The sequence below is a fragment of the Lynx rufus genome, unplaced genomic scaffold, assembly GCF_022079265.1.
Source record: "Lynx rufus isolate CCGP_SWC_20201006 ecotype Redwood Valley unplaced genomic scaffold, mLynRuf1.p SCAF_7, whole genome shotgun sequence".
NCBI classification, from domain to species: domain Eukaryota; kingdom Metazoa; phylum Chordata; class Mammalia; order Carnivora; family Felidae; genus Lynx; species Lynx rufus.
Window position 1 is genome coordinate 74634097 of NW_025814889.1, and position 27555 is coordinate 74661651.

A 27555-nucleotide genomic window follows, 5' to 3' on the forward strand; every position below is an offset into this window, starting at 1 on the left:
CCCCCACTTCCTGTTTACAAAGTCCTAACCCCTGGCCCAGTACCTCAGAATATGACCTGATTTGGGGATGGGGTCTTTACAGAGGTCATCAAGTTAAAATGAGCTCATCAGGGTGAGCCTTAATCCAATATGACTTCTGTCCTTATAAAAAGGGGAAATGTGTACACAGACAGGCATAGAGGGAGGACGAGGTGAAGACTCAGAGAGAAGGTGGCCATCTGCAGGTGGGGAGAGAGGCCTGGAGCAGCCCCTTTCCTCACGGCCCTTGAAGGAACCAACCCTGAGGGCACCTCGATCTTGGACTTCCGGCCCCCAGATCTGTGAGACAATAAGTGACTACCGTTTAAAGCACCCAGTTTGTGCTACTTGTCACAGCAGCACTAGCAAACGCATACGCTGTGAGCACGCCCTGGCTGAACCGCTTGAGCCCGGCTCCGCCCCATTTCCCGCCCCAGCCGCCTTCCTGGACACGGTACAACGGGTCACAGGGGAGACGTCCTAGGGCAGGAATGCGCGTGGCTCCACGAGAGCCCAGCCTCACTGCTGCACAAGGACACAGCTGCACCCTGAGGCTGCCGGGGCGTGGGCGTATGAGGACGCATGCGCGCGCACGCTTGTGCCCGGATGCGTGTAGGGGTGTGCGTGCCTGCACCTTGGTGCGGATCCGATACGGTAACCGTGGGTCCCGGAGTTGTCTCCCACACTGGTAACCTGGCTCCTTCCCCTCCATCTGTGCCAGACCCCAGAGTCTCCCGACTGCACCTTCCCAGGGAAGCGGGCGCTGCCATACCTGCTGGTGCTGCTGGAGAGGAATAGGGCCTCTGGCTTCGTGCTGCCCATGGCTTGACTCCCTGTGCTCCAGGCCGTCATCCCCCACCGGCCCCACTCCCCCACCATCTGTCTCCAGGTCCTCAGCTGAGGGGATCTGCCGCAGTCGGGGCTTCTCACTTGGCTTGGCTGGCCTCTGGGGAGGGGAGATGCCCACTGAGAAGCCATGCTGGGATTCAAGGTGTGCAGTGGGCCACGGTAGGCCGGGCTGGGTGGCTGCTCATCTTGCTGGGGCTTTAGCAGCCAGGCAGCTCTTGGCCCTCAGGAGCCATATCCTCTCTCTGGCCCACCAGATCCTCACCCTCCCTTCTTTCAGCCCCCAGGGTCCAGTTAAGCAACCCCTCATCACCTCCCCTACCCAGTTCCCCTCACCTTGATCAGCTGGACGTGAGGTTTGAGCCGGTCCAGGCGGGGCTGCAGGGGGCCCAGCGGTGGGGGGGCGGTGGCGCTTGGGGGCAGGGGCTCTGAGCGGGTCCGGCTTAGTGGCCGGTGGAGGCCTGACCCAGAGAGCCGCTCGGTGGTCAGTAAGGACTGGGCAAAGTGGAAGGGCAGGGGCCCAAGCCCGGGCACTGGAAAGAATGGGGCGGGGGTGGGGCATAAGGAGGGAACCAAAGGGAGGAACGGAAGGAAGCAAAGGCTTGGGGTGGTAGGCGGCAGGGACTCAGCAGGGAGACACGCAGGATGGGGGATTGCAGAGGGGCAGGAAGGAAGGGACCCTTCCCGGGCTTGGCCCTTAGCAAGATGCAGGGACCAGCCCCTCCCCTGGAGAAGCCTGGGAACTCACCAGTCAGCAGGGGCGCGTGAGAGACTGAGGGATCGAGGAGGAGAATGGGCTGTAGTCGAGAGGACAAGGGGCCCCCAGACTCAGACTCCAGGCTGTGGGGCAGGAAGAGGGGAGCATGGGGGCTCCCCAGGACCGGCCCCCGAGGGCCCAGTGTCGGATGGGTCCTACGGTCAGCATCAGCCTGGAGAGAAGAAGGGAGAAGTCACAGGGGGGAAAGATCCCTCCCAGAGAGAGCGGTGAAAGTGCCAGGGTGAGGTGGTAGGAGAAGGGAGCGAACAGAAGCTGGGGGCTTGCAGTGGGGGAGGGCGCCTCAGCCACTCACCCTGGCAGGGGCGGGGAGCCCCAGCGTGATTGCGGGCAGCAAGGACACTGTCGGCAAGGCGAACGGGGCCAGAGAGGTCTCCTGCAGCCGCAGCCGCTGGCCCAAGAGCGCCTGCCATGGGGAGCAGGGCAGGGGTCACCGGTCCCAGACCTCTACCTCTGGGCACGCCTTCCCCAGAACCCCCAGGAGGCTCGGGTCCAGGCTGCCCAGACCCTGTGGCCCCAGCTTGGTCAGGGCTGCTCGCTGAGAAGAAGGCTGAGCCTCAGAACGGCCCCCCTGCCCCCCGGAGAGCCCAGCCTGGCAAGGCCTTACCTCCGAGCCCAGGACGGGGTTGGGGCCTTGCTCGCTGTCATTGGGGGAGCTGCACCCTGATGCTGGTGTGCTGCTGCTACTGGGGGAGGAGTCTGGGGTGGGGAGGGAAGCACAGTCAGAGGCCAAGCGTGGCCAGAGCAGGGCCAGTCCCCCTTCCCCAATGGGCGGCCTCTGCTTCCTGCTTTCTTCCCAGAAGGGCAGGAAGAGGGCCAGCCACTGGTCTCCAGTGCCCCTGGACACTTTTTTGAAGGTGACCCTTCTTCTGGGCAGACGTCAGCTTAGCCAACAGTATGGGGGCTGGCAACTCACCCCCCCTAGCAAGTGTGTGGGACACATCCTGTATGACCATGCACACTAGCCCTGTCTGGGTGGGACCTGACCCAAAGGGATAACACCAGCCACCTCTGCTCACCCTGCTGGCTCTTACCACCGAGGGTCTCTGCAGGCCGCCGCCGGAGACTAGGCGGGGCGCTCTCCTTTCTGAGCAGTGGATTCTTCCTCCTCTCCAGGGACTTCTTGGGCTTGTAGCGCAGCTTCAGGTTGGGCTCAGAGACTGTGGGAGCACAGCGTTACTTGGCCCCACACCTCCCTCCTCCCAGTCACCTCTGAGTTAAGGTGAGAGAAGGCAGTGCCAGGGAGAAAGCAAGCCACTGGGGGCTGACCTTCTGCTCCCCAGCCAGACCCTCCCACCCCTCCACACTCCCAACCCATGTCCAAAGCCCTGACCCCTTACCTCCCCTAGAGGGTCTCCCCCTGCCTGTCCCACTCGCCTGTCTTTCGGAGAGGGAAGTGTTCTGGGGGGTCACTGGGCAGGCTAGGAACAGGAGGCAGAAAGCTGCTAAGCATAGAGCGAGCAGCTCCTTCCGTCTCCAAGGGCTCGAGAGTTCTGTGGAGTGAAGGCACAGGTTGCTTCAGAGGGGTGGAGAGGCCCAGAGACCTGGCAGCCAAAGGCTCTGCAAGGGCTCTTCCTGAGCAGGGGCCCCCCGGGACCTGCTAGGGGAGGCAGCAGCAGCTGACAGGGCCAGGCACTGTGTGGCGGGACAAGAACAGGGGCCATCTCCAGGTGGCAGCATTGGGCCACCCTTCCTATAGGCAGCCTCCAACGCAGGCCTCAGATCTAGGCCTAGGAGCCAGGGTCCCAGGGCTTGCTTGGGTCCCAGTCACACTGGGAACTCTTTGTCCCAGCAGGAGGAACCTGCTCCAGGAATCAGGATTTTTTTTGGTGCTTAGGGAAAGTCATAAAGAGAAAAGGGACTCGTGTACGGAAGAAGAAAGCCAGCGTGGTATGTCGGGGGTCTCAGTGAGGGAGTACGAAGGGCTTCGGGTGGGGTGGGGAGAGATAATTCAAGGAGAAAAGGGGGCAGGTGTCGGGTGGGGGAGGGGTTTGGGGACAGCATTATAATTAGAGGCGAGGGGTAAGGGTCAGGTGATGGGCAGCTGGGAGGCAGAGGGGGAGAGTACGAGCGAGCGTGCACAGGCTGACCCGTAGGGAGGAGGAGGTGAGGACACGAGGGAGGGAGCCGGCGGGGAGCGAGTTACCTGTAGGGAATGCTGGGGCTATTGGGATGGACTGTTCTCTCTAGGGCTGCCTGCTGCTTCTTTAGAATCACCTCTGCCAGCTTCTGCTTGACCACACTGCTAGCTACGGCACCTATGGGGGTGGGAAGTCACGAACGGGTTGGGGGTGGATGGACGGTGGCCTCCCTGCCGCATCCTCCGCCCATTGCCCCGTCCCCTCCCTTAATACGAAGCGGCCAGGGGCCCTGGCCTGCTCAGGCGAGAGCCAAGCCCGTGGCCCCACCCCTTCTGCGAGGCCCCGCCCACACTCTGCAAAACCACCCCAGCCCCCGTGCGGTCCTTACTTCGCTTGCTCTTGTCCTTATTGAGAAGCTGCCGCAGCTCTTGCTCCTGCTGCCCCACCTGCAACTGGGGCACCGGCGTGTCCATTGGGAGCTGTGGGCAGGGCCGGCCGCCCAGGAAGGGGCAAGGAGTTGAAGACTGAGCCGAGGGTCTGGGGGACGCGGGAGGGAGGGAGGGGGGCTGGGGGCGGAGCTCGAGGCCACTGCGTGTGCGGGGAGCTCTGACTTTACCCTCATGGGTTCCGCTGAGCGCTGAGGCAGGCCTGCTGCGAACAGCAGGTGGTGGTGTAGGTGCTGGGGGTGCTGCAGGGCCAGCAGCGCCGGCTCTGGCGGGGGCTCCACCGGGGGCCGCTGGCCCACCCGCAGGTCCATGGGCTGGGGCTGAGGGCCTGGCGTGTCCGCTGGGGGCCTGAGGCGGCCTGGGGGCACATAGAGAGGGCAGGGTCGGCAGGGAAGTTTGAGGGAGAAGGTCAGGACCTAAGCAGCCTCCTCCAGGCTCACTTGACAAGGGCAAGCCACCCTCAGGTGCCTTTTCCTCACTTCAGTCCTCACCGCGGTCCCATGAGAAAGGAGGTCATGTAACCATACAAGGTTAGGCTATTGAGGTAGCGCTCCAATCGAGCCTTCTTACTCCAAGCACGGCGCTTTTCCACTAAATATGTTGCCTCTCCAGAGCAGGGGCTGGGTGCTGGGAGGATTCAGTGACGGGCTGCAAGCCCTATGGGGGAACATTCTGGGCCCTGCCATCTCCTTCTCTTCTTCCCGGATGGAATGAAGATTTGGCTGGACTGCCCCCTAATGAACTGCACTCAAAACAGCTAGCCCGCGGGCAAACGGTCCCCTTTGTTCAGCCACCAGCCCTAGAGGGCCTCATGGGCTCTTTCAGCAGCCACCCTCCAGTACTCTATCCCGGGCCACAGGATAAAGAGGCAGTGCCCTGAACCTGCGGCTAGCCTTGCCCCGCCATCCTGAGCCTGCACGGCCCTAATCGCAGGGCAGCTTCCTCAGCTCCCGGGGCCCATCTGCAGGGGCCTGCCTCCAGGCACCCTCAGGCCAGCTCTGGGCCTGGCACTGTAAGAACCGCAGGCTCAGCCGCCTCTTCTCAAGCGCCCTCTGCACCGAGGCTGTGGGTGCAGGACCTATTTATAACTAGCCATCAGACCAGGTTGTGTGCCCACACAGCCAGCCGGACCAGGCTGGATGGGGCAGCTGCAGACGCTCAAAGGTGGAGTGTCTGCAGGGTGATTATCCTGGAGAAAGGGAAGCAGGTAGGGGTGAGAGCAGGTGCCCTAGGACAGAGCGCACAAGGGGGGGAACCTTTCTGGAGAAGCCTCCTTCCGCTCATCCAATGCTAGGCATCCCTCATCAGGGGATGACTTTCTCTCATGGCCCAAGGCTGAGGGGGACTGGAAGGCACTGGGACAAAGCACCAGCTGGGGAGTCAGAGAACACAGTCTCCAGGCCCAAATCAGCCATTACTACTCATTACCTTAAACCTATGGCGCATGTGTACGCATGTCTGCAAAACACTTTCACCCTGAAATCCCCTATAGGCCCTGGGAGGTAGTTATTACTATTTCATTATCCCAAGTGTGGAAACTGAGGCTCGGGTGAAAGGACCTCTCCAAAGCCACCCAGGAAACAGAGACAGCGAGCATGGCTTCTGGTCCCACCCAGGCCACTGCTCCACCTCTTTTTTCCCATGGACTTTCAGGAAGTCACCAGCCCTCATGGAAGTTTCTCAGTGGACGAAGGAAGAGGGGCTCGTGGTAGGTTGCTAAGGGGCACCTGCTCTAACATGCCCTGACCGGGGGAGATGGAGACAAGCAGGGAGGTGCCCACCGCAACTCTTCGGATATTAAGAGACCGGAGGGGACGGCTGTGCACCCAGATGTGCCCTGCAGCAGGCAATGCATGGCTTCTGTGTCCCCACCCCTTGTTCATGCATCCACCCAGGGAACCCAGATTCTCAGTCTGGTGGAGTCTAGGCCTCTGATGCTAACACCCTCCTGCCAGGAAGGGTCTCAGTCCTCCCACATCTGGTGTCCTGGCTTCCTGGGCTGACTCCCCTGATGATGCAAGAGGGACCTCAGGGAACCTGAGGCAGGCCACAGGACGCGGTGCTGGCCGCTTCAGCCTCACATAGACCGCGAGGGCCCATCCCTTACGCTGAGTAGATTGACTCTGAGCTGAGAATGTGGGAGGGGCTCTGCCAGCAACCCTGAGAACACCTGTGAAGGTCACTTAGCACGTGGGGGTCTCCACAGTCTGGTGCTAAGCTGGCTTTTTGTGGTCTCCTACGTTCCAACACAAGCCTTCGTCTCAGCCATCAGCTCCTGTCCTGCTACAAGCCCACGTACCTTTTGTCCTCTGAGCTTTTGCTCCCAACGACCCCCTGGTGATACTGTCCTCACCCCTCACATTCTACTTTTCCAAATCCTACCCTTTCTTCCAAGTCCGGCTGGAATCCTCCCTCTTCCCGGGACTCAGCCCAGTGCCCCGTGTCCCTCCCTCCTCTGGACTCCAATCACGTTGGAAGTTCTGTGCCCTATAAGCACAGCGTGGGCAGGTACCGTCTGAGGTAAGCTCCAAGGGCAGGAACTTGGTTTTGTTTCCTTCTCACTATCCCAGCACCTAGAACGGTACTCAGCACAGGACAGGAACCCAATAAATACTGGCTGAATCGATGAATAAATCTCTGTGTCCGTCCCCCTAAAACACCTAGGAAGTTACCCTGGCACAGAGATGGGGCTTATCAATGTTTCTGTTTCTTTTTCCGATTTCTGTGTTTTTTTTAAAGAAATCACCTGTCTAGGGGTGCCGGGGTGGCTGCCGGTTGACTGTCCAACTTTGGCTCAGGTCACGATCTTGCCGTTTGTGAGTCTGAGCCCTATGTCGGGCTCTGTGCTGACAGCTCAGAGCCTGGAGCCTGCTTCGGATTCCGTGTCTCCCTCCCTCTCTCTGCTCCTCCCCTACTTGCACTCTGCCTCTCTCTCTCTCCCTCTCTCAAAACTAAATACACATTAAAAAAAATTCCATATCTCCACATCTAGGAGGACTAAGTGACAACAGGTGGTGAATTTGTTTCTTGAATGAAGGGATGAACTCAATCAGTTGTCCCTTGCGTGGCACCGGTCACATACTACATTCTCCTATCACTTCCCTTTTTATTGGCGCGTCCACTCTCCCCAACCTGCCTGTAATCTTTCGGACAACCAGGACTGAGGCGCAGAGGATCCCCGGACTCCATTTGTCCCCACCATCTGTAACCATTAGGCGTCAGGCACCCAGTAGGCCCTCTGCGGACACTGGCTGAGACTAAGGGGAAGACAGCCCTCAGCCCCTCCAGCCCCAGCCCCACGGGCGTGTCCTAGACGGGAGCGCAGCGTAAGTCCCGGCACAGTGAACAGGGAGCGGCAGAGGCAAGGAGAGGTGAGAGAGCCAAGGAGAGGGGACCCTCCCCTCCTGCCTGAGCAGCAGGAGGCACCTTTCCATTTTGCAGGGCCCGTGTGAGGACCGAAGCCAACAAACAAGAACGCGGCGCCTCGCCCGGAGCCTCATGTGAGGCAGGGGTCTGAGTATAAACAGTAGCTTCCTACTTGCCTTCCTGTTTCACTGCAGCCAGCAAGGACAAGAAGAGCATCGTGCCTTTCCTTTTCCTGTTTTGCTTCCTAGCAATGGGACCAGCCTAGGTCCGAGGCTGCCTCTCTTATCCCACTCCTCACCCCACCCCTACGCCAACTTCACCCCCACCCTCAGAACCCCAACCTCCCAACCCGCTGGCCCATCAGCCAGCTACCCTGCTTCCCTCCCCTTCAGCTCCTCGCCCTTCTTGTGCCCCTCCCATCCTCACTCCCCACCACGGGCTCCCTCGGGCCTGACTCTTACCTGTGCCAGGGGGACTGGGGCAGTGGGCACCCGGGCTCACCTGGGTCCCATCTGTAGAGAGAAGAGAGAGGGCATGAAGGGGCTGCAGGGGAGGGGTGGGGAAGGGATGAGCGGACCAGGCCATGCAGGCTCCCTGCCACTACAGGAGGTCCCACTCCAGCTTGGGCACTCCCAAACTGGCACCTGCACCAGGAACTAACCAAAAAGCAAGGACTCCATCCCATTCCTTTCCTCGACTTCGCTGTGCAGAATGAGAGCACTTGCCAGCCCTCCCTTCCTCATTCAACTCACCCAGTGACTCAAACATCTCAGCCTGCTGGAGCCCGGTCCACAGCAGGCCCAAGGAGGCCCGAGTTCCCCCAACAGTGCCCTCAGCCCTCCTGGATGTGCTCAGACACCATCCTCCTAGGGCCCAGGCTCCCACAACCCTGAGGGAAAGAGGACTGGAAGGGGAGGTGGCCAGAGGTGGGAGGGCACGGCTGCTGAGGCTGACAGGTGGGAGGTGGGGAGAAGCTGGCCCAGAGAAGGGTAGCTGGGGGCTGCTCAGAGGCCTCCCAGGTGGGAGCAGATGGGAGCAGGTGGAAATGGGGAGGCTTCCACAGTCGGGGAGGGACGGGGTCATGGCCTGAAGATCAAGTCAGAAAATGGTGGGAGCTGTGAACTGGTGCGTCTGGAACGCATAGGCCCTGTCCTGTGTCTTGCAGCCTCTGTTCCCCCAGAGAAAAGAAGCTCTCAGTTTTTTCTTTTTGGACTTCTGAAACAGAAGTCTTTTCTTTTGGGAATAGTCACCTCTCCCAGGCTCATAAGCCCAGCCCAGAGCCCCCCTGTCCCATTCAGAACCCATGAAGCTCCGTGGCAGGAGGCCCTGAGGAGCCCAGAGGCCCACTGGGGTAGGCAAAGACAGAGTTCAGATCCGAGGTCCCCTGTCCAAGACGGACACCTTTCCCTTCTGCTATCCCAGCTCAGGGCCGAGGGGACAGGAGTCTAGGAGACCGGAAGGCCACACCTGACGGACACACAGAAGACCTCCTCAGGCCAGATGCAGGGCAGAAGGGATATTTTCTGAATAGCAACTGGTGGGTGCTGCTCTTTTGGGTCTGTGTTTAAGGGGCAGTCATAGTTCCTCTTCCAGAGGCTGAAAAAAGGAGAACTCCCTGTAGGCAGGCACCGCTGGGGGAAGGGAGAACTCTAGGCACAGGGAGCCTCCCATCACTGCCCTCAAACCCTAGTGTCCCATGCTCCAGGTGGTAGGGAATGGCCAGTCCACCTACCCAAAGTCTGCATAGCACAAGTCGATGGGCCTCCTCACAAAATTCACCCTGACCTCCCTCCTGCTCCCTTCCCAGAGCACCCACTCTGTGTCCACTACCTCAACTGAGTCTACAAATCACGGTCTCCACGCTGCCATTTGGAAGCCACGCCAGTCTGCACCTAACACCTTGCTGGGCGCATGACAGGCTCTGGTAGGAATGAGTGACTCAACAGCAATGGCTTCCCCGGCCCCCTGCCTGGGACGTGGCATGGGTATTTCTCAAGGTTTGTTAGCCCCAAGGAACACTGGTGTGGGAGGAAGCAGCCCTTCCCCAGAACATGGTAACCCCCACCCTAGGCTCTCTTAGGACCTCTTCTTTTCTTCTGCAGGACCTGATTCCCCAAGAGAGATTTCTAAACTGGGCTCCTGGGTGTGTTCCCACAGGCTGTGCCTGGCTTAGAGTCCTGTGCCTCCAGCCCTTCCCAGTGGGAATTCTCTCCTACCTCCTCTCAGTCCCTGCCTGAGGGCTGGTCAGTGGCAATCATGCTTGGGAGCAGGGCCAAGCCTTGCTCCCCTGGTAACCGTGGATTCGGGACACCATGCACTCTCTGGACAGGAGAAAAACTAATGGGCCTGAACTCTGTAGTGTTTGTTACCGGGCCCAAAAGGGATGTTTTGTGATGATGATCTATGATATAAACTCTGTTCAGAAAAGCTGGGAGCATGCACGCATGTGTGTGCATGTGTTGCCAACAGCGGCTGCTTCCAAAAGCAATTCCTGGAAAAAGTTCCGCTTCTCCCCCAACTCCCTGGTTCTGTGCTGACGGCCGATGAGTGCAGAAGAGCCCAAAGCAACAGAGATAAGACCTGTGGAGCAGCTCTCCCGTGTCGCAGAGAGAGGAATGGCATCTAAGAGCACCCAGCAAACGGCTGAATTAAAAACCAAAAGGTGTACATCCTATGGCCCAGACTTGGCAATGATTTGGGGGATGCTTTTTCTCCTTGTCCCCTCTCAGGGTGCTGTTACCACCAATCTGGGGCCAGACAAATAAAATCAGGACTGAATGGACCCGAGGGACTGAGAACACTGCCTAGGCCTGGACCCTGTTCCACACAGCTCCCAGTCAGGGTGGAAAGCTCTGATTTTTGGAATCCTGGCTGCCCTCCCCACCCCATTTCTCCCTTCTTCGGAAGCAGCTGCCATCAGACTGAAGAGGCAGGTTACTTGGCAATGAGCACCCGAGCCTACCTTCCCAAACCAGATCACCTGACCAAAGGGGTCCCCAAATCCTGGTCTATCCTGGTGCTCTGCAGCCCCCAGAGCAGACACAGGGCCACTCTTCTGTCCCCTGAGCACCTGTGCCAGCTGGTCTCCCACTCCTATCTGGTTGGCCTGGGCCTCACCTGCCCCACAGATGTGACCGTGCCCCAGGGCATGCACAAGGTGACTGGAAACCTGAGCCCTGCCTGCTTACCTGCTCTCCCAGGTGTTTTAGGCCCTTTGTCAGGAAGAGGGCTTCCCGAGCACTGCCACCCAGAAGCCCTCTGCCAACGCCTCTGATGTCTCTTGTGAGGCCGTCCCCACCTTCCAGATCTCCCAACTAGCTGAATAGGAGTCGCAGGAAGGCCTGGGCCCCAGGAGGCAAGAGGAAAGCAGGAAGCGGCAGGAGGCCAGGTCCTGGGTTCAGGGCTGGCTCCCTCCACACCCCACATTACTGTTCTGGTTCTGTTTCCCTGACACAAGCTGGACAAAGCTAGACTCTGCATGGGGGCTGGCAGAGAAGATGAAAGCTGGGGGTGAAACGGCTTCAGGAAGATCCAAGAATAAATAAACATGAGAAAGAACATCATGGTTGCCAGGCCCTTCTGACACAGAGTGAGGGCTGAACACGAAGGAGAAGCGCCTCTCGGAGGCATTCAGGTCACAGAACCTGAGAACATTAGGAGCCGATGGGGCTTCGAAGATTATTCAGGCCAACCCTCTCACTTCACAGAGTTGGAAAGAGAGAGGGGAAGGGGCTAGGTCACGGTCACCCAGAAGGTGAGCGGTACAGCCAGGCCAGACCAGGGCAGGGGAAACTCAAGAAGTCAATCCCAAATGCAGGCATGAAGTACTTTCATGTGAGTCACTGCTCCAGGGGTTGAAGAGATGGAAACATGAATGAAACCTGGTTCTCACTTTCAAGGAGTTTAAAATGCAGCCCACAGTTTTTTAAAAATTTAAAAGTAGACTACTTGCCGATACTAAAAATGTTCAGAGTCTCCAAAGGTAAAAGACAAGAACATTCTCAGTCCATCCAACTCCCCAGAACTCCCTTAAAGTCAACCCTTTTGAACAGTTTCTCTCTCCCCCACCTTCCAGAAATTCTTTTGTTCATTATTAATTCTATTGCTCATTATCTTGGCATGAAGCTGCTTACTGCTCAGATTTATCCAGAACCCAGGGGGCTGCACGCTGGCTAGAAACTCCTGCCACATAAAGTGAGGAACGTGAGGGTCCACAGCACAGAGGACATTGGCTTTGAGGTCAGATGGACGTGGGTTCAAAGTCTGGTCCCTCAGTGACGTGCAGGGAGAGCCAGGGACACAAGGTAAGCTGTCAAGCCTTGGCCGCCCCATCGGTAACGGTAATAAGAATATCTACTTGGGGGGGGGGCACCTGGGTGGCTCAGTCCATTAAGCGTCCTTCAGGGCAGGTCATGATCTTGCAGTTCGAGAGCTCAGAGTCCTAAGTCCCATATCAGGCTCTGCTGTCTGCATGGAGCCTGCTTCAGATCCTCTGTCCCTCTCTTTCTGCCCCTCCCCTGTTTGCTCTCTCTCTCTCTCTCTCTCAAAAATAAATAAACATTAAAAAAAAAAAAAGAATACCACATCTACTTGGAAGTGGCCATCTGAGATTAGCAACACTGTGTGTGAAGCACCTAGCATGTGGTTAGGGGTCATGATTGATACCATTTGTCCCTGAACTTGCCTGCTGCCTCCCTCCCAGCATAAGCATTTCAGCATCTGGTCCCAGTGGCACCCTCTGCTCTTAGTTCTACCACAGTCCATTTTCTCCCCGTTGCATTCCTTGCCCCATCTCCTACACCCTGCCTCCCCCGACCACACTCCCCTCCTTTTCTCTTCCATCTGAACTTTTGTAAACACACACTTCACCGTGTGACAGTTGTTCTAAGCCTTACATTTGCTAATTCATCTAAGGCTCACGACAAGACAAAACAAAAGGTATGAGGTGGTTACTGTTTTTATCCCCATTACACGGGGCAGTAGACTGAGGCCCAGCAGTATTAAAGAACTCGTCTGAAGTCACATCACATGGAAGTGGCGCCACTGGGACTTGAGCCAGGCAATTGGGCTCCAGAATCCGTGTTGTCAACCAATACCCTCCAGGGCTCTCCCCAACACTTCCGCTCCCGCGGGCCGCAGGCCGGCAGGTAGGGAGCAAATGCGGGATTTACTGGGCCCAGGGAAAGACAGAAGAATCACACAGCGCCACAGAGACCAGTACCCGCGGCACACCCCAGCCCTGTGGGAGGTTAGGGAGCAAAAGCAGCCTGTTTCCTCTCTGGGGCCCCCGTGAAGACAATCCTGAAGAACCACTTGTAGACGGCAACCGCTGACTTCAAAGATTCCAAGCACTGATTTCGGACTGCATGTGGGAACAAGGAGGGGTGACAGACTGGGGTCTTAGAAGAGCATCGGCTTCATCTTCCCTGCTCTCCACTGCCAGCTACACCCTTTCTCTAGGAGCTCCCAACTCCCTCTGATGCTCTCATGAGCGTCCCAGAGCAAGCTCTGCTGGGCAGGCAGAGGGGCTGGGGGGGGGGGGGGGCGGGCGGGCTCACAGGTGAGTGGCCTGGGCCGCGGCCTGCCCAGACAGAGGCCCCCTGTCAGCCCCCCGGCGAGGGGATCGAGGCCCTGTGGCTCGGCAGCTGTGGGCCACGCAGGAGGCTGCATGTGAGGCCACAGGCCGGCCCTCCACCCCCGCGGTGAGCGTGCCCCTTTCCCCTCGCCTGGGGCCCTGGGGCAGCTATTTTTAGCTCTTGACACCTGGGTATTTTGCAGCCGCAGGATGTCCGGTTTGGAGTCTCTTTCTGGGAATCCCACATGCGGCTGTTGTAAACAGCCCCACGCAGCGGTGGCCCGAGCTGGGAGCCGGTACCCCCCCCCCCCTTCTGCTGTTTGAGATGAATCAAACAGGAAGCAGACGTAACCATGGCAGCGGCAGCTCGAGCTCCCTGGGGGTGGGAAAGCGTCCTTCCTGGCTCCTTGCCCCCCCCCCCCCCCCCCCCCCCCGCCCAGGTCCTCTATTCCACCCTGTGGCCTCTCCTCCTAGCTGGAGACCCACTGGACGCTGAGGCAGGGGGAGCTGAGCCATCCAAGTTGTGTGCAGCTGTCCCGAGACGGGCACTCTCTGGGGAGCCTCGCCGTCCTCTGGCAAAGAGAACCAGGGGCCCCTCCGAGCCCTGCCCACCTCCGGGAGCCTCCCAGACCACCACTCAGTCTCCCCTGCCTGTCCTGGGTAAAGGTGCAAAGGTGGGGGCGGAGCTATTCGCTCAGAGTGGCTGGATTCTGAGGGCCTGCATTCACTTCCGGTCACCCATAGGCTTCTCCTTACAGCCAGGCCTGCCCCCAGCACCTAGGGAATTCCTGAGCTGACAGGCTCGCGGGAGTCTCAGCCCCCTGGTCAGAGTGCCTTAGGGTTTCTCAGGTCCTGAAAGCCCTCAAAGACCAAGTTCCCACTTACCCTCACTCCCCTGCTCCAGCAGCTCCAATCCCTGAGATACGAGGTTCACCATGGTATCTAACCACCATCTTTCCTATCGTAAGCAAAACATCCTGAGCAGTCAAGATGGGGGCCCCATCTGTAATGTGGGGAGAGGAGTGGAGGTTCTGTCAGTTTCTGCCTTTGTCTGTCCCCTCCCCCAGCCCCTGCCGCCCCACTTAGACCAGCTGCTCCCTCTTAGCAGCCAGCCCCAGACAGTCTTTCTCAAGGGCCAGCGCTTGCCCCAACAGGAAGCACGGTCACCGCCCTGGGGCTGCCTCTCGGAGCTGCTCCTTCTCGCTCCTTCTCCCTCCGTGGTCTCATATGTGTTCCCTTGCCCTCCTTGTTGTTCCCGCCGTTTCTGGGCCTTCCATGGCCAGATCCGGCCTCGTGTGTCCCCCACTCCTGCTTGCCCCCCGCTTCTGCCTCTGCCCAACTGCACATGAGCCAGGAGATGCGTCTTCCTTGGCTCCGCCCACCTATGCCACCCAGGAGGCCACTCAGCCCACTCCAGAGACTGCCAGGGGGAAGTTGAAGTTATAAGATTAATAAGATTAAGATCACTACTTATTTTCTAATTATAATTATTAATGAGTAAGGCCAGTGATGACCCACAACCGTGTACCAAATGCCTACTGTGTGCTCATCACCATGCTAAGCACCTTACTCGTACTATCTCATTTGGTCCTCACAAAAACCCTGTATGGTAGGTACCCTTAGCAACCTCCTTTCACAAAGGAAGAAACTGAGGCGTGGCGTTTTTAAGAAACTTGCAGAGGCCACACAGCTCGCGTAAGTGGGTTTCTGGGGCTCTAGGGCCTAAGCTTGTAACCATTACACCGGCACACAGGTCCACCACGTCCCCAGGTGGTAAGGGGTGGCCACCGAGAGGCCACAGGACACAGTGGGTCGCAGCATCTGAAGGCCTGGGCGTGACTCCCAGGGGCGGCGTGTTCCCACAGCGTGCTAGTATTCCACCCAGAAAACATCAACGGCAACAAAAATAAAAACAGAGATAATCATCTCTGCCTGTGCCCTTCACATGCCTTTTGTTTCCAGGAGGCACTCCCAACCGTATCTTCAGTTCCTTTTTCATCTTGTGTTTTCCCTGGTTTTTTTTTTTTTTTTGAAATGTACACGTTACTATTTTATTGTTTCCTGTAAGCAGCCTCCAGCAGGATACAACCAAACAAGCAAACCTCCCAGGGCTGCCATGCAGGGTCAAACGCTGTGTGAAGAAGGCGCTCTGGAAGCCGTCGAGGGCTGTATAAAAGGCAGGTTGCATAGCCAGAGCAAGTCACCCGTGGAGTGGCTACGTGGGAGTGAATTCCCTTGGGAGGAAAAGCTCTCTCTTTTTTCTCTCTCTCCCTCTCTCCCTCAGGCCTCGTACACAGGCAGGGCGGTGGGCAGGGAGCAGACATGGAGGCACCCACCAGTGCTGGAACAGAGCACCCACCTTCAGGGCAGACTCCTGGGGACTAGGAACAGGGCGGAAGTCCATCGGTACCATTGGACCTGGGGCAGGGGAAAGCAGGGGCCACTGTGGAGCCCCTGGCCTGCTCCATGGCCTGGGGGCATCACGGATAGGAGCCCATGAATAGTGATAAGCTATGAATGCTGGCACTCATAGGGATCCCACGTTAATATTAATGACAGTTGAGTACCCAGAGATCTCCATCCCAGTGGTGCCTGGGAATCCCCCTGGTTTTGCCTGTGATTTTGGGAAGATGGCACAGGTCTATCGGGCCATGATTCTCCCAATGACATGATTCCCTTCTGCGGCCAGGGCTGCCCTTGGGATTTGGTCGGCCGGGGTTTTTCCCGATCACAAATCCAGCCAGGGTGCTTTACACAGCCTTCAGGGAACTCCATAGCCAGATGCATGGTCCTGAGTACTGATTTGGACAGACCAGCTGTGAAGGACAATTTCTGGCCAACTGGGAATTTGGTGCGATGAAAATTCACTGTAGTGGGAGGTGGAGATCACAGACTGAAAAACCGGCGTATGCAGCATAATCTCATTTTCATAGAAAATATGACATATAAAGGCACATCAGGAAACAGGGAGGTGTGAAGAGGTATTGTGGCAGTGGTCTCTGACTGCTGGGACTGGGATGTTTTTCATTTTAAAAATTGTTGCTTGTCTGTGTTGTTTGACCACCTGCGATGCACAAGAACTGCCTCTGTAATAAAAAAACCGAATGTATATGTACAGGTACACACCCAAGTATACAGATGTCACAGCCAATGGGGAGCAAAGTCAAGGTTCAACTTCTGCTTCCCATGAGAACCAGGACAGCAAGCTTTCATGGACTCGACGCAGTGTATTCTCGGACCCTATGATCGCTGAGGTTCTGCATTATTTACAGCTTAGCATCCCCTGCCTCTCCTGAATCACACAGAAGGCCCAGCACAGGGCTGGGCACCAAGTCAGGACTTACTTAATGAATGCCTGTAGGCTGAATAATGATCATTTCCTGAAAGAATTGCCTCCTGCCTCTTCCAGGGCCACAGTGCTGGGAATACTCACTGCTGACATCACTGACCTTCCCATCCCTCCCCTGCCTCATGTTCGTCTTAAGAGCTGCCAGGGAGGGGCTCAAATAAAGGTCACTCCAGCAGACGCGGCCAAGGTATTCCACATCAGGGCCATCAGGGCGGTCCCATCCCAGACCCTTCCCAGTGCCAGCTGGCGACGAGACCCTTGGGTCCTCTGGCATCCTGCCTCACTGGGGGAGCCTCGGGGCAGTGGAATGAAAGAGAGAAGAAGGGGTCCACCCTGTGACTTCTGGCTACAGACTCCTGCTACCCCAGGCCCTTATGGGTGGAGGAATCTGGAAGAGTGAATTTGGCCTGGTTTTTTCTGTGAACTGGGGCTGGGCCCAGTTTCTGTTCTTCATGTCTTTAACATTCCCTATCCCTGACCTTCAAAAATATGAACAATAACATTAATAATAATGATGAATATTCTGTGTGCACTGGCTTCATACCAGGCATGGCACTAACATTATTTATCTTAATCTTCATAACAACTCCATGAGGTCGAAACCATTACTAACCTTCACATTACAGAGATGGAGAAACTGAGGCACAGAGAGCCAAGTGCCTGCCCAAGGTTACACTTAGCTGTTTGCAGGAAAAATAGGGACTCTGCCAAGGTCATCCCATTGCTCCCTCTGCGCCCTTACTGGAAGGCTCTTCTGCTGGGCTTTGCAATGGGCACAGGAGGGTCCCAGGTGAGAATTCACATCTGTGGGGGGCTTTAGAATCCACCAAGTGTTTACATGTGCATCTGAGAAAATTCCCACTTGAAAGACTAGGAAGTGAAGGCTTAGGGGCCTTCACAGCCTTGCACAAGGTTCCACAGCATCTGGAATCAAACCCAGGTCTTTGGCCTCAGAATGGTACACTTCTTGCCCCTAGATCAGACAATCCCGCTCTCCAGACGGCCCGGCCGGTCTGGAAGAGAGAAGCACGTCCCTCGCACCATGGAGATGCAGCCTGCACTCAGCCCCTCGCCCGGTGGGGGTGGGGGAGGGGGGTGCTGTGCCAGCACCTCATCAGCGTCTCCACCGTGACTCACTCCTGGGACCCAGGGGAAACACAGCCCTGTGCGGCGGGCAAACACTGCCTGCCTCCTGCCCCGCCTCCAGCTCCCCGCCTCCACATTTGCTAACCGAAACCCGGCTGCTGCTATTTTTAACCCTCCAGCTCCCCCCCTGCCTGGGGCTCCCCCCTTCACCCCACCCCCACCCCCTGCCCCAACCGGGTGCCACCAGCCTGTCATTCTGAGAGCAGTTCTATAACCTGAACGCCCCGACGGGTGCAGCGGATGCCCGGCAGGTTTGTGGGGCAAGCAAAACAAGACGGTTACAGCCCAGTTGCCGAATTCCCCCACCCCGGACTCTTTCCGAACCTGTGGCTCCCAGCCTGCCCCGCCTCTCCCGGCCTTCCTGGGAGCTGGGGGCGGCAGGAATGGGACTTCCTGGGCTGGGAGTGACAGCAGGAGCCAGAGCTGGGCTCCTGGGAATGGGCTCTGAAGTGAGCTGAGCTGTACTCCTGAGGGGGGAGAGGGTAGCCCTGGTTCTTCCCAGGGCAGAGGCTCTTCCTGAAGACCCAACATCTCTGACCACCAGGGTTTCTAATCCCTGCAGGCTGGGGGCGGGGAGGGGGGGAGGAGAAGGAAGTGGGGAGGTGGCAGGGTGGGAATGGCGGCCTCGCCCTGGGCCCTCCTTACTAAAAGTCCCCTCCCCATCCTGCTGTGGGGGTTATGGAGGGGCCTGGGTTAAGCCTGAGAGGGAAGGCCTGGGAGGCTCAAGGAGTCCACGGGGTCGGTGCACTGAGCAGCCTGAAGGAGGCCCAGAGTAGAATGCCAACGGAGGCAGCGGGGGAAGGGGCGGGAAGGGGCTCTGCTCTTACTTGGGGGCTCCTCTAACACTAGGTCTCTAAGGAAAGGGCTGTACCTCCCTGCAGCCTCAGCTCCTAGGTCCACCAGGGAACACCCCCACTTTCTCCCTTCCCCCACAGAACAGCATGGAGGTGAGAGGGTCTGAGGCTCCTGGATGTGAAAGTTAGCCTCCTGAGAGGGGGCTGGGGTAGGACCTGCAGGGGGACTAGCTGGTGTCTGCCCCCTGGGCTGAGAGTCTCATCCAGCTTAGGGAGCAGATGCCAAGGGCCCAGGAGAGGCTCTGGGGCACCTGGCCAAAGGACTCGTTCACGCCTTCTCTCCTGTCTGCACCCCTGATTGTCCAGCCTCAGCCCTCTCTCTTGCCCTGTCCTCTCTGATGCCTGCACCCCAGAGCTTCTCTCTGGTCTATCCTCCCTTCCGGGGCCTGGTCCTCTCTAAGTCTTGACCTTCTCCCTCCACAGTGACTCCTAAGCCAGGCAAATAAATCCCAGCGGCTACCGAGGCAGCCAGGCTAGACCCAGAGAGGAGGGACTTGGCACGGGAGTTCCCAGGTGGGGAGATGGGGAGGAAGGGGACGAGGCCGGAGGAAGGCAGGCTGGTGTCAGGAATGGGGTGGTGCTTGAGAGCTCCTGGGGAGACGGTGCCGCCTTCCCAACACCCAACACTTACAGAGGGCCCTGGCCTCTGCCCCACGGAGGGAAAAGGCTGTTCCTCGGAGCAGCGGAGCAGCCTCGACCTCGGCCCTGTCCAGCTTCCCCTCCTCCTCTCCCCCTCGGCCAACCTCTGGGGGCTGCTTGGGGAGCAGAGACCCTGCTGCCCTCTATGCCGGGGAAACAGGCTTCAGCCCTGAGCCAACGCTCAGTCCAGGTCCCCCACCTGGATCCAGGCAGTTCCCCAGCATTGCTCAGAAGCTCTGAGGGCCCTCTTCTAGTCTGGGGAGGTGAGAGAAGACATTGATATGTCACCTTCTCAGGCCTCTCCGGGCCACCCTGTCTAAGGACGTCCCACCTTGTTATTGTCTATTGCTGCACCCAGTTCATTTCCTTCTTAGGGCTTATCACAGTGTATAACTAGATATATACACTCATTTCTTTACTTGCTTACTTGTTACTGTCTGTCTCCTCCACTAAAGTGGAAGTTCCCTGAGGTCAGACGCTCAGGCCTATGTGTTTACTGCATCTCAGTGCCCAGTACCTGGCACCCAGCAAGGCGAGTAAGCCTCCCGATGAATGGATGAATAGCTGAATGACTGGCTCAGTAAATGGGGCCTCCTGGCTGCCAACATCACCTTTATGGTAGATGCTCAACAGTTCCAGGATTTCGTCAGGGAGGAGAAAGCAGGATGTAACAGAAAGAGAAAGGTCAGGAAGCCTAGAACCTGGGGCAGCAGCAGGGGCGGGGGGGTCAAAGCCCAGTTAGCGTCCACATCAGCCCCATCTGGCCCACTGCATCATGCCAACCGTGGATGTGCGCACACATGCACAGAGAGGATGCAGGGATAAGTCCTGGACTGGTCTCGAAAGGCTTGAGTTTTGTCCTAGATCTTCCTCTTCATAGCCCCGTGTCCTTGGACAAACCACATACCTTTCCGGGTCCCAGCTTCCTCAGAAGAAAAAATGGGAAGGTTAGCCCTGATCAGTGGTCCTCAAACACAGCTTTGCAGTAGAATCACCTGAAGCACATGCTAAAATCCAGATTCCTAGGCCCCAACCCTGCAGATTCTGGGCTGGTCTAGAATGGGGCCTCAGGAACTTTTTTTCACATCCTCCCTGGTGACTGAAGCAAATGGTTCAGGAATTGCATTTGAGGACCACGGATGAGATCGTGCTTTTCAGCAAACATCTGGACTTCTACTAAAAGCCGCGCTTACACCGGTATACGTTCCCCCAAAACACGTCCATATTTCCACACAGAGCCACAAATTTGTGCAAAGGTGCACAACTGTACAGATGACATACGTCTGTACCACGTACATGTGTGTACTCCCAAAACACCCAACAGAGAGCCACCACATGGATCCCAAACTGCCACGGAACCACCATATGTACATACCCAGCCCAGGGGCACACGAACAGACCCCCACCACACACCCGGCGTGCGCACACACACCCGTCACATGTTGACCCACGCTGCACAGACACTATCCTGAACTTATTTTCCCCTCTGGGAACCGGTCCAGGACCAAAGGAGCTATGCTCTGCCGATGAAAACATCCCTCCCGCCTCTGCCGCCCCCACCCTCACCCCTTGCTCCAGGCAGCAGGCTGTTCACCTTCCCCTTGTAGAGGGAGGGCTGCTGGAAGAGGACAGTGGAGAGATGGAATGAGGGGAGGTTCTGAGCCCTCCCCCAAGTCCAGCAGCCCCTCCTCGTCCCTGCCCTCCCCCTGCAAGAGATGCAAAAGGACCTACACCCAGCTACCACCCCTATCGGTGCTCACTCAGCCTACTCACCTAGATTCCCAGGTCCCGGTTCTTGGAAGCCAAAAGGGCTAGGGAGGTGGCCCGATCTGGGGACTCCTCCTAACACTTAGGCTTCTAAGGAAAGGGCTGTCTGGGGGCACCTTCCTGCAGTCTGAAGGCCTGGGTCCCCCGGGAAGGTTACCACAGAAACAGGGGGGAAATATCACAGGGAAACACAATACCCGGCAGGGTCACCTGCTGACCAGGCTTCCTGCTGTGTTGCCCACCACTATCACCCCCCCACACACAACACACACACACCATCTCATTGCCCTCATGGCCTCCTTCTCTGGCCTCAGCTTGGGCCTCCTCACCAATGCTCTCCTTCCTGCCTCCCCTGGGTTAGGGGAAGCAGCTTATACAGAAAGTCTGCCCCTCTGTGGTTCTAAACAACACCAGGGATGGCCCAGAGCTGAGCCCCCTACTCCTAATCCTACCAACGCCCCCACCACAGGAAATCAAAGCTTCCTGCCCCAGAGGAAGTGCCCCATCTAGTGAACAAATCCAACATACACAAATGCACAGTCCTGGACAGATGCCCTCCTCCCAGCTCTCAGGCCTTACTCTGGCCGTGCTTCTAGCAATAGCTCATATGTCAATATAGGCCCCAGTCTCAAGTATGACTAAGAACACGCCAGGGCCAACGTGTGAGAGGTGGGCATGGGCAGGACCTAAGCCAGGCCAGGGGTGGGGAAGGCCAGGAGAATGGGCACCAGCAGAGTTAGGTAAGGTCTAGTTCCAGCCCCACTCAGCCTACCATTCCCTGGCTGGGTGACCCTGGGCCTCGCCTTCGCTGATCTTCCCCCGGGCCCCTGCCAACTTCAGAATTACCCAGCTCTTAATGAGAGGCCAGGAGGAAGAAGACAAAGAGGAGGTTGGGGGTTACACCAGCTTCTGCCTTCCTGGTCCCTGACAAGCGTGCCTACAGCTATACGAGGGTCCCCACTCCCCACCCCCATCACACAGGAGTTTCTCATTCCCAAGGGTTTTCAGTGAGGATGGGGGAGAGGATGGAGAAAGGCCAAGTCCCAACTCTCACTCCCAGAAGCCACCAGGGATGAAAGCTGGGGTCCACCCGGCTGCCTGAAGAAAGTTGGGGGTGGCATAATGGCCCTCGCACTGGATGCCAATCCACTTCCTTAGGGTCAGCCTCTCCTGCTCTGTGCTCTGGGAAGCGCACCTGAGATTTTGTCTTCATTTTACTAACAGGGAAACTAAGCTTCAGTGTCAAAGCAGAGCGATCAGTTTAGAGTCTTGGGAGGGTCAATGCAAGACCTGAATGCAATCTTGCCAGACTCGGGATCCCAGCCGAAGACCAAGTGGCCAGAGAGACACGGGCCCAGAGACTGAAGCTAAGAACACAGAGGCCTCAGAAGAACACTGCCCCAAGGCCATTCTAGATGTAACACCAAGAGGCCACACTGAGCCTGTCTCTCCCGGGGCCGTGAGGAACATCAGAGGACTAAAGGCAAGGGAGGAGCCGCAGCGGGTCCAGACCTGGTTTCAGTCCAGGTTCACTGGGTACAACACAGCAGGACTGCTTCGTGCCTCAGTTTCCCTCAGAAGTGACTCCAGAGAAGAAGAAAATTACTTATTTACTGAGGTGGGTGGAGAGAACAGAGCAGACAGTGAGGAGGATGAGACGATAAGCAATGAGGACCTAGGAGTGGCTTGCAGAAGCCAGAGAAGGGGCTCAACAAGTACAAGGGGGTCGGTGCAAGGAGAGAAGAGTGTGTGGCGGCCAAAGCACTTTAGGGACCTGGCCTATGGGGTCCTTAGTGGGGACACATGGCCTGCCAAAGTACCCCATTAGTGGGGAGGGAACTGGGTCACAGTCCCCTTTCTTTCAGCCCAGTGGCTGGGCAATGGTCTTGAGGAAGGTCCCCGTGGGTCCTGGTGCAAGTTCTGGGAACAGGCTGATGAGTCCAGATGTCGAGTCCCCAGCAGGGCCACTGAGGGCCAATGCCTCATTCTCAACCTAAAAACTGGCAGGCGGAGCTGGGCCTCAAGCAGATGTCGAATGTGGGTGTGGGATGGGATGGGCAGCAGCAAGACAGCCAGTGTCCAGATGCAGCGGGAGGCCTCCGTGTACACAGGACAGCCAGCAGAGACGAGGGAATGGCCGGGGAGTTGGTGGGAGGGGCAGCAGTGGCTGGGGAGGTCAGATCCAAACGGGCAGCCAGAGAGAAGGAAATGGGGCTGGGGGAACTGGGTGGCCTGTAGGCTCCAGAGGGCTCTCTCCTAGCCACGGGCCTAGAAATTCTGGGAGTCAGAGCCCAGCCCAGCTGCCAGATTTGCCCCCTGCTCACACTCCCTAGCACCAACAGACCCCAGGCCTGGGGCGGGGGGGGGGCGCACATCCTGTTCCCCACCCCTCAGTACACAGTCTGCGGTCCCCACCTTCCCGCACCGCTGCCCGCACCTCAGCAGCTCACTTGGGCACAGGTGTCTCTTCGCCCTGATGGGTGAGCAAGGGTGGGGGGCGGTGCTCAGCGAAACCTCACAGTCTCGGACCCTCCCTCCCGGGGATCACTCCCCCCCCCTAATCCGCCGCGGAGGGGTCGGAGTACGGCCCTCCCCGGACCCGCGGAATGGGGGCGCTGATGTCCAGCGCCCCTAGTCCGGCCACAACTCAGCGGGTCCTGCCCTTTGCCCTCCCGCTTCCAAACCTTCCGCCCCGGAGCACCGCCCCCTCCCGGGGCCGCGGCGGCCGTCCCTCCCTCCCGGTCCACCGGTCGGTCCTCCCCGGGCTTGGGGGTGATGGGACGCCGGGCCTGCGCGCCAGCGGCCCGGGGCCTCCAACTCCCTCCCTCGGGCCTGTCGCTGCCCCGGGGCGGGCGGATGTGGGCGCCCCGCGGGAGGCCCGAGCCCTCCGGGCCCGGAACCGGCCCGGGCCGGGGGCCTGCCAGAGCCCCGCGGAGCCGGGCGGGGCGGGCGCGGTCGGGGGGCGCACTCCAGGCCGGGCCCGCGGGCCGCGCGGAGCCGGAGCCGAGCCCGAGCCCGGGCGGGCGGCGCTGGGTGCCGCGCGCAGGGCGGGGCGGGCGGGGCGGGGGGCGGCAGCCCAGTACTCACCAGCGCCGGGGCTGTGCATCCAGGGGCCGGGGCCCTCAGAGCCGGGGGCTCATGGCGGGGCGGGGGGCTGGGGCGCCGGCCTCACATCCCCCCAGTCGCCGGCGGCTGCAGAGCGACTGAGAGACGGCGAGAGGAAGGGAGGGGGCCGGGAGGGGGAGGGCCCTGGCAGCCCGGCCGGCCGGGTAGGATGACAATGGAAGGAAATGCTTTATCTGAGTCTGAGAGCGGGCCAAGGGGGAGGGGAGGGAGGGGGCAGGCGCTCGCGGCCCGGGGACACACCACCCCGGCAGACACTGCCCGGCGCGGCGCACGGGCGGCGGGCGGACACACCGCGCGGCCCGGGAGGCAGCGCCGAACCCGGAACGCGGGACGCGGCCCCGACCCGCGCGCGGCCGCCGCGCTGCAGCCCAGCCCCAGGCGCGGCGCGCCGACCCGCGCACAATTCCCGGAAACCCAGATACCTGAGCGCACGCAGCCTTGCATACACAGCGTACACGAGCGCACAGCCCTGTTTACACAGGGCAGAATCATTCGCACAGACACACTTCTGGGAGGGACCCCCGCGCTCGCAAGTGCGTGCACGTACAGCCCACCAGCAAACAGTCGCACACAGAGACAGTGGGACGCTCGTGGACTCCCAAGTCCCGGGCAAGGAATCCCAGACGGACACCCCCCCCCCCCCGTCCCCCATACCCCTCCCCAACACGACTTGCCTGAGGAAAGTTCCAGGATCTGATTTGAATCACTGCCCAGCCCTCCCCCTCGCGCCCCCCCGCCCCCCACGCCTGCTGAGGGGAACAGAAGGGTCCAGCCTGTTCCTATTAAAAGAAAAAGGGGTTGGGGGTGGTGCTGATTTTGAAAGTTTTCTTTTTTTAAAGAAATTTCTCAAGGGATTTCCTTCCCTCCTCTCCTCTTCCTCTCTTCCTCCCATTCCTCTCCCCCCACAACCCTCCCCCCTTCTTTCCCCCTCCCGGTCCCTATGAGTCAAACTTCAGCAATGTGCCCAGTGTCTCCCAGTGCATTACAGCGGATCACAGAAATGTTCCAGTCTGTGAGTCGGAATGCAGCCGCCTCCAGCCCTCCCTCAGCTAATAAACTCAGCTCGGGGCCAGCTTTGCGCAGCAAGTCTCTGCGCCCCCCCTCCCCCCCCCCCCCAACTCTTAACAGGACCAGAAGGTCAGACTCAGGGGTCAGGGGCTGAGGACCTCTCCATTGTGCTTCCTGGCCTAGCCTATCCTCCCTGTGGCCTCTGGCAATCTGCTGGGTGGGAGACCGAGCCAATGGCTCTGGGACAGGGAGAGGTCCACCACCCACAACACTAGACTCTCCTGTAGTGTGAGGCTTCACCTCTGGAAGGCAGGATGCAGCTTCCCTCTGACTTCCTACCCATCCTACCTCCCTCTATCCGAGGAACCCCAAGAGTCTCATGACTCTACAGAAGGAGAAACGTCTGTAGAAGAGGCGGCACCATGCCACATAGGAAGCAAGAGTCCACAGTGGCCTAGGAGGGCCTGGCCATGGCCCGGTCCAACTTCTGACCACAGACCCCTGTTTGCGTGAGCCCAGCCCCAGCCTCAGCACTTGTTGCTACCTGGAGTTTTTAGCAGCTGCCTTCCTGCTTCGGTTGCTTTCCTTGTCTCACGGCTCACTCGGCAGCAGATCCAACCTCTCGGCTCATGTTAACTTACCCTCACGTACTCCTTGCCTGGCATCCAAGCCCTCCTACAGCATGGCAACACACTGTGCACATTCTGTCTCTCTCTGTCTCTCTCACCCTGCCTCCCTCTCTTCACTTCTGTAAAGAAGTAAAATGAACTTTTTAAAAGTTCGTTTATTTATTTTGAGAGAGAGCACGCGCCTGTGTGTGCACGCGAGGTGGGGTGGAGGGGACAGAGGAAGAGGGAGAAAGAGAATTCCAAGTAGGACCCTAGCTGTCAGCGCAGAGCCCAACTTGAACTCACGTACCGTGAGATAATGACCTGAGCCCGAATCGAGCAAGGGTCAGGTGCTTAAGTGACTGAGCCACCCAGGTGCCCCATCCCTTTCTTCATTTTTTTTCTCGCTATTTTGCCCAGTGCCTCCTGGTACTTAGTAGTCAGTAATGTTAGTTGTTATTTCTCTTATTATTTCAGCTAAACTGGGCTGCTGCCTGCTCCCCATCACGCCCTCGTGCCTTCCTACTCCCTTACTTTGGCCCATCATGTTTCCTCTAAAAGTGATGCTCTCCCAGTCCCTTGCTGCTCCTGTTGAAATCTTTCCCATCCTCAAGGTCTATACCACCATCTCTAGAAGGCTTTCCCGGATTCACGTAGCCAGAGGAATTCTTCTCCTCCTTTAAAGGACCCCACCCCCACACCACCAACAGTCTTGCTCTGTACACTGACCTTCATCCACGTGTCTCAACTCTCTTCCTTCCCAAGAATGTTCAAGAGTGGACATTCCCTGAGCCCAGCTACTGCCTTTAGTCATGGGTGCATTTCTTTTAGTGTCTTGCTAAGTGCCTTGCTCGGAATTCAAGCTCCCTATGAGTTATTTGTTGAATTGAGACAGATGTTCGTGACCTTCAAGGACCATCCCCCTAGCCGGACACCTTTTTTTCCCATGACTGCCATGCTGACTCTGCAAGACACACGTTCTACCTCAGGTGCATTCTTCGCAGCTTTCACCTCCAAACCAGATGACTCTCCTTCCAGATCTCTCCTCTGTGCCCACGGCTTCCAGAAAAATTGCTCGGTTACTTCAGACTCCCAGCCTCTCCCCCCCACCTCACCAACTCTCTCTTTTAGCCCCACCATGCCCCCCACCTTAATGCCCCCGCCAGGACTCCCGTAGTTATTTCTGGACTGAAATCGGGCCCTTGTTTGCTCATTTCTACCATGTGCATCATTCATGTATTTGTTCGTGAGCCTCCTTTTTCTTTTTGACCTAATCACTGAGTTCTCAGAGAGTTGAGCAAAAAGGGTATCTCCCCTTGCCTCTGTCTATCCCCCAAGTGTCCAGCACCTTCCTACACATACCAGGACTCTCTGTCCCCAAGGTAGGGCCAGGAAGACAGCATGTGAGACCTGCCTCAGGGAAGCTGGACTGTGTCCCTCCTTCACCGGCCAGCTTACTTCTCACTCCATCGCCACCCTCCCACCCAAGGCAGGAACTTAAGCCAGTTTCTAAGTCACATGCCCCTTGCTAGGATATGTTAGGGAGCCTCCAGGGGTCCTGAGAGACACGAGGCAGAAAAGCGTAAGTTACCACTCTCTCTCTACCGTGGTTGCCATGGGAAGTTTCTCTGCCACGCTCTTGAGTCAGGCCTCTCCCAGGCTGCTCAGCCAAACACCTAGCAGAAGAGATTAGCCCCATAGGACCTGCCTCAGTTCCCTTGAGTCTTCCCAGAGTCTCTGGCCAGTACAAAGCCCGAGGACACACCCCTTCTGCTTCTCTTCGGGCTTCTGGGCCTACTTGACCTTCTCTTTCTCCTCTGCTTCCCTTACTTGGCTACCTTTAACTGACTATATTCCATGTAGCAGCCCTATGCTACCCTCTTTGGCAAACATTAGATCATTTATCCTTAATAATCCTTGTTATGCTCATGATTAAAGTATGGCCCACAAA

At 58.1% G+C, this 27555-nt stretch overlaps 1 protein-coding gene across 6 annotated transcripts in view; it reads right to left on the bottom strand.

Annotated features, from left to right (window-relative positions):
- HDAC7 (histone deacetylase 7) overlaps window positions 1-24218 on the bottom strand; it is a 35979-nt gene extending 11761 nt beyond the window's left edge. The window contains exons 1-13 of one of the 6 annotated variants that reach the window (XM_047064972.1): window positions 23950-24218; window positions 13993-14110; window positions 7994-8044; window positions 4337-4524; window positions 4109-4172; window positions 3786-3897; window positions 3017-3132; window positions 2674-2799; window positions 2247-2338; window positions 1935-2045; window positions 1613-1793; window positions 1201-1397; window positions 791-964 (exon numbers count right to left, since the gene is read on the bottom strand). In XM_047064972.1, the coding sequence (XP_046920928.1) occupies window positions 791-964; window positions 1201-1397; window positions 1613-1793; window positions 1935-2045; window positions 2247-2338; window positions 2674-2799; window positions 3017-3132; window positions 3786-3897; window positions 4109-4172; window positions 4337-4524; window positions 7994-8044; window positions 13993-14044 (1464 nt within the window). In that variant the 5' untranslated portion in view covers window positions 14045-14110; window positions 23950-24218. Of the gene's footprint in view, window positions 1-790; window positions 965-1200; window positions 1398-1612; window positions 1794-1934; window positions 2046-2246; window positions 2339-2673; window positions 2800-3016; window positions 3133-3785; window positions 3898-4108; window positions 4200-4336; window positions 4525-7993; window positions 8045-13992; window positions 14111-23949 lie in introns of all 6 variants that reach the window. The other 5 variants (XM_047064976.1, XM_047064971.1, XM_047064973.1 and 2 more) reach the window with 5 other exon arrangements.
- Between the last annotated feature and the right edge of the window lie 3337 nt (window positions 24219-27555).